The 6,161-nt window shown below is 50.0% G+C and overlaps 1 protein-coding gene across 4 annotated transcripts in view; it reads left to right on the top strand.

Moving 5' to 3' along the window:
* The first annotated feature begins 37 nt into the window (after window positions 1–37).
* EBF1 (EBF transcription factor 1) overlaps window positions 38–6,161 on the top strand; it is a 382,386-nt gene continuing 376,262 nt past the window's right edge. For all 4 annotated transcript variants that reach the window (XM_032851685.1, XM_032851684.1, XM_032851683.1 and 1 more), the window contains exons 1-4: window positions 38–503; window positions 2,633–2,789; window positions 3,323–3,386; window positions 4,023–4,078. In XM_032851685.1, coding sequence (XP_032707576.1) covers window positions 370–503; window positions 2,633–2,789; window positions 3,323–3,386; window positions 4,023–4,078 — 411 coding nt within the window. In that variant the 5' untranslated portion in view covers window positions 38–369. The remainder of the gene's footprint in view (window positions 504–2,632; window positions 2,790–3,322; window positions 3,387–4,022; window positions 4,079–6,161) is intronic.

Here is a 6,161-nt window from a genome sequence, read left to right as displayed (position 1 = left end):
AAAAAAAAAAAAAAAAGCAAAAAAAAAAAAAAAAGCACCCAAACCAAAAATTAACCAACCAAACAACCCCCAACAGCCAAGCATACATCTCTATTTTTTTATTTTGGTCTTTTCGTTGGATTTTCCCTTCTTTTTTTTTTTTTTCTCCTTTTTTTTTTTTTTTGGGGTTATCGCTCAGTTTTGAGCGAAGGTTTACATTTTTTTAAAAATTTGCTTTCCAGCCCGCCTTGATCTTCCAGCACGAGTTCATCGTCTCAAAAAAAAAAAAAAAAAATCTCTGGCTGGCGTTTTTCTTTCCTTTTTTTTTTTTTTTTTTTTTTTCAATATTTTCAAGGGGGAGGAGATTTTCCACAAGAAAAGGTTGTTTTCATGTTTGGGATTCAGGAAAGCATCCAACGGAGTGGAAGCAGCATGAAGGAAGAGCCGCTGGGCAGCGGCATGAACGCGGTGCGGACGTGGATGCAGGGCGCCGGGGTGCTGGACGCCAACACGGCGGCGCAGAGGTGGGTACCGCTCGGGGACCGCGGCCGGGGAGGCGAGCCGCAAGCAGAAGAGCCGGGAAGCGGTGGCGGCGGCCGCTGCGGGGCCGGGCGGTGCTGGAGAGTCCGCCGCTCGGCTCGGCTCGCCTCCGGGTCTCCGCGCTCCCTGGCCGCGCTGCCTTGGTCGCCTGCGGCCGGAGAGAGCCCGGAGCTGCCTGCGGAGGAGCCCACGCTTTGCCGGCACTTTCCCCTGCTTCGCCTGTGACTGTTTTCATTTCGTTTTAAGCCAGAAGAGGCGTCTCACCAGCACGATGTTGGATATCTGTGTTTTTATGTGATTGCTCTTTCTTTCCCGCTGGCAGTCTTCTCTTTCTTTTTTCTTACTTTCCTTCCTTACTTCTTTTCTCTTCCTTTCTTTTCTTTCTTTTTTCTATCTTTCCTTCCTTTTTTCTTTCTTCCCTCCTTTTTCTAAACTTTTTCCCCTTCTCTTCTTTCTTTTCCTCCCTTCCTCTTCTTTCTTTCCTTCCTTCCTCCTCCTTCCTTCTTCCTTTTTTTCTTCCTTCTTCTTTACTTCCTTTCCTTTTCTCTTTTCCTTTCCTTCCTTCCCTCTCTTTCCTCTTTCTATCCTGGCTTTCTTCATTCTTTCCTTCTTCCCCTTCTTTCTTCACTCCCCCTCCTCTCTACTCTTTCCCTTACCTCCCTTTCTCTCTTCGTTTATCTCTCCATGCCTCCCCAGATCCTTCTCTTAATTCTCTAGTCTGGTTCTCTGTCCCTCTTTCTCTAGCTTTCAGTTTTTCTTGGTCCACCGGTAGAACAGCAACTCCCAACTTTAATTCTGACATCTCCGAAAAGGCTTCCTCACCCTCTGTCACCATGGTCCCTTACAGCCCCTCTCCCACTCAGTTCCTGAGATGTTAGACTGTGAGGCCTGGAGGCACTGCCCTTGGAGATTGATCGGGGGAACTTTTCTGGGCACTCTTATCACCCTTTCCGGGGACTCCTAGTCCCAAGTGAGAAATGGTCTTTTTTTTTTTCCAGACCACCAGCTGGGCTTGGGGGAGTAGGAGATCTGGCGGCCACTAGCCCTATCCAACTCTGAGAGGGCGGAAGGGGAAAAAGGAAGATGACTAATTACCTCATCCTCATCTTCTCCGGGCAGGGGACAAGTGTCTGCAACACGGTTCCCATCCCCGCTGAGTACAAGGATGGGGGTGGTTAGTAGTGAGAGTGAGTTAGGTAACTGGCTGGAAGCGAAAGAGTGTGTGTGTATGTACGCGTGTGCGCGTGTGCGCGCGTGTGTGTGTGTGTGTGTGTGTGAGCGCGCCCTTGTGTTGGGCAGGTCGGATTGTTAGTGGCCTCCCGGCGCCCCTGGCACCGGAGCTTCCAGTTCCCCCGCGGGCGCGCTCAGTCAGCACCCCTTGTCGGTAGGATTTCTGGAATGAGTGTGAGGGTTTCCGTGGAGCGGCGAAACTTTGTCAGAACAGGTCTTTAAAAAAAAACCACACACACCCCCCAGTTCCATGTTCCACAGCGACCACCCCTGACAGCTCTGAGTCCCCTACCCTCAGATCCTTTTTCTCACTTTATTTGGGGAGGGGGCATGCGGTTTCCCGAGGCTGAGCGCGCGCGCTTGGCTGGGGCACTTGACGTTTCCTGGAGGATGGCTTCGGCTTCCAGAAGCTGAGCCTGTTCCTCATCCATCCTCACCTGCCCTCGAAGCTGAGGCGGGAGATTCGTGGGGGTGGCGGGGACCAACTCCCATGCTTTCCTCCCTCCAAATTGTAAACGACCAGCTGTATTCCGCGAACGCGGGTTCGCCGCATCCACCTCCACTTTTCTTCCCACGCAGCGCGTGTCAGGTCGGAGCAAATGCCTGCAGGGTTTTATCTCCTGCGCAAAATCCAAACAAAACTTTTCAGGGCTCTTCCGCGAGATCGGCGGGGGGGGCGCGCCCTGTGGATTGGACACGGGAGAACACGCATGTCCCGCCGCCGGGTGGGATCGGGGCGCCGGAGGGGGCGTGTAGGCCGCCCACTGGGTGTTCTGGGGGTAGAGGAGGTTGATGTTTGAGGGTTCTCGCCTGTGTAAGGGGTGACAGAGGGTCGCGCGTCCGTGTCCAGCTTAGCCGTCTAACTCTGCGTCTTTGGCCGCAGCGGGGTGGGTCTGGCCCGGGCTCACTTTGAGAAGCAGCCGCCTTCCAATCTGCGGAAATCCAACTTCTTCCACTTCGTCCTGGCCCTCTACGACAGACAGGGCCAGCCCGTGGAGATCGAGAGGACAGCCTTTGTGGGGTTCGTGGAGAAGGAAAAAGTAAGTGGGCGCAGCGCCGCTGCCCCTCGCCCTGGCCGGGGAGTAGGCCCAGCCGCTTCGGGAGGCGCGCTCCTCGGCGAGTGCAAAGCTTCCCTAACACACTCCTGACCGGGGTCCCCCAAGCCACTTCCCGTCCTGGGCGAACCCGGGCTCCTCATCCGTGAGGTTCTGCTCCAAAAAAGTTCGCGTGGGGCTCCAGAGCTGGAGAGAGGCGAGCCCGGCTTCGCACTCCAGAGTGAAGGGCGCCGGGGATGAACCCGCCCTCGCCCGCGCGACCACGCGCGGCTCCTGCCTCTGCTGACCCAGGCCCGAGCCCCCAGGCCCCACGGAATTTTCTGGAAGGGAAGAGGGAGCAGTATGGGTCGGGAGGGCGGCAGAGGGATCACGGCCGCAATTTCTGCTGCTCCCGGGCCCGTCCGGTTTCAGGCCGGGGGTCCCGTCTTCGGGAAAGTTGTCTCGAAGTGGGTCCACTCGCTCACACCGACCTCTTTCCTGCGTCTCTTGCTGTGTCTTTGCGTCCTGCCGCAACCCAGGAAGCCAACAGCGAAAAGACCAATAACGGGATTCACTACCGGCTCCAGCTCCTCTACAGCAATGGTGAGGCTCCGGTCTGTTCCGCGCAGGCACCCCGGGGCCCTGGGTGAGGCAGGGTGCGCGGGAAGATCCAGGTGGACCAGAGCCCTAAGCACGCAGAGTCGTCCCCCGGCCTCGGGGTGACCCGTCCTCTCCTAAGTTTCGCCTGAGGAGGTTTCACCCACGGTGGCCCTGAGTAGCCGGAAGGCGGCCGTAGCGGCCTCTAGCACACCTGGGGTCAGGTGTGGAGCCCCGGCCCTCAAAGGGCCAATTTCTTTCTTCCTCCCATTCCTAGAGCCTGTTTTCGTGGCTTAGCTCCGGCTCTAGGCCCAAAGTCCTTTGGGTTCAGGGGGCTCAAGCGACCGTGGCCTTGATGGTTCCCGGAGAACGCGCGGAGGGGTTCCCTCCAAGAAGAAGGAGAGAAGCCAGTTGGGGGGTCCTGCAACATTCTCAGCTGCCGTTTCTTGGGGACTGGCCCCTCTCCGGACACTGGGGAAAGTGGGGGTGGTGGTGTCCTGTCTGTGCTTCTCTGGGACAGTAGGCATTGCATAAGCCTTGGAGCCCCATTCTTTGTTTTTTGTTTGTTTGTTTATTTTGCGGCAGTTCCTCTCTCTCACTTAATTTTCCTTCGTTCCCCTATCCCCTTCCCCTCTCCCCCAGGGATAAGGACGGAGCAAGATTTCTACGTGCGCCTCATTGACTCCATGACCAAACAAGTAAGTTTCTGAATTTCGCGTCGCGGGGTGACTCGAGGGCCTCAAAATTTGGGGAAATCAAGAAGCTGGCTATTCCTTAGCGTGGGGTCTGGGGCTCAAACTCTCAACGCCAGGGCGGACCTCAGATCTCATTCTAGCGCAGCCTAGTGTGCGGATACACACCCTAGCTCCCACCTCGTGGGGAAGGTGGCTCGACGGCTCCTTCCCCCCAAGGAAGACTCAGGCCTCTTGCATTAAGACTACAGGTGCTGAGAGGCGAGAGTAAGTGCTGAACTTCCTTTGACCCGGCCGAGGAGCCCCAGGGGGCGCAAAAGGTGCCCCGGGACCTTGGCGTAGAGTGGGCTGAACTTGTGAAACCCGAACCCTCCCAGCCACTCCTGGGAGATCTAGGGTAGGGAATGGTGTGGGGGGCCTGCGTACCTTACTCAGGAATGGTGACATGAGCTGAGAGCGCAGATGACCCACACCAGAGATTTTTTAAAAAGGAGGTGGTAGTGGTGGTATTGTTGGAAGAGGGAGCGACAATTGTTAGAGGATATTTTGCAAAATCCTCCTGCTTTTGCCTCCAAATTTGGCAAGAAGCCAGGCAGCATGAGTGAGCTTGTGGTCTTAAAGGTACATAGGCGGCATTTTCTTCAACTCCCCAACATGCGGGTGTCAAGCAGCGTACATTAAGGTTGAGTTATGGTTTAAAAGATACAATTATGAGCCGAATCAGAAACGAGGCCTGACGTTTTAATGAGGCAGAGGTGCCTTTTTTTTTTTTTTTAAATTTTAAGAAAAAGTTTAGTTTCAGAATTAAGTAGCTGGTTAGGTAGTTGGAGGACTTAGTAACAAAAAAGAAGCCAGCTTTATTGGGTGGGGGAAAGAAACTAGAACAAAGAGCAAAGTTATACATTGTGTACTAACCACCAATTTAGTAAGAGGAATAAAACTTATTTGCTTGATTGCAATTTAGAAATAGTTTTTCTTTAAAATAAGGAGGGTGATCTCCTTTCATAGATACTGACTTGAAAGTTTTCAAATTAGGGTATACATGCATATTTAAAAATTATTTTTAGATAAGCATGGCTTAAATATGTTCTACAAAATGCACATTCAGAAGATTTTGGAAGTTTTGAAATCTATTCATAAGAAACTTTCAGTAATAGCTGATTTTGATTGTTAGTCTTGTATTTCATTTTGAACCAAGTAGAAAACATGAGGGTATGAAATGTAGTTTTAAAAATAATTAATAAATACCTACTGAGGTCTATTTCAAGTTATTTGCCTAAAATATTTGACTTTCTTGAAGATTCATTTCTTGGTTTATTAGTCAGAGTAAATGCACATTTGTACTTCCAATCTTGGTCTTATTTTTTGTACTCATTTTGACTTTTACATAGGATAATTCCCTTTCATTTGGACACATTGTATTATGTAAAATTTTTTTTTTCCCTATCACACAGAAACACAAAAGCCTGATTTCAGTAACTTTTTTTTTTTTTTTACTGTATCAAAACAAAAATGTCCTAAGTGGAGTTTTGTTTTAAAAAATTGTCTTTGATACCCTAGATACCTTTTCCTGCCATTCTCATCAGAGGAAAGAAAAGAGCAGAGGGGGAGGGGGAAAGTATGAACTGTAATACATATTACATATATCTTTATTAGAAATCACTTTTTAAAAGATAAAAAATCCCCACAAACCAGAATGTAAGGCTTATCTGCTTGTGCAATATTGACCACTTACATATTAAATTATAGGCAGCACTATGAAAGGAACAGTTGTGAGGGGTGCAAAATTAGGACATGTTTGAAGAGATTAACTACTTTCAAAACTTTTAGACCCCTTAAAGAAAAAGTGCCACCAAGAACTGATTTTTCCCATTATGAAATGAACTGACTTTACACAGTCTCATATGGTAGGGGAATAATTTTGATTTTTATAAAGCAATACATCAAAAATCATTCTACTAAAAAAGGTCATAGAGTTTTAGAAAAACTACAGTTTAGGGCATTCATTGACTGCATGGTATTAGAAATTCTATCAGTTGGGGGTGGGAGACTAGAACAAGATGCAGTTTATTTTTAATAATAACAGGTT

Source organism: Lontra canadensis, unplaced genomic scaffold (assembly GCF_010015895.1).
Source record: "Lontra canadensis isolate GAN:19392208 unplaced genomic scaffold, GSC_riverotter_1.0 scaffold5, whole genome shotgun sequence".
Classification (NCBI taxonomy): Eukaryota; Metazoa; Chordata; class Mammalia; order Carnivora; family Mustelidae; genus Lontra; species Lontra canadensis.
Note: the sequence above shows the minus strand (reverse complement) of the source record. Positions and strands in the feature narration are given on the sequence as shown.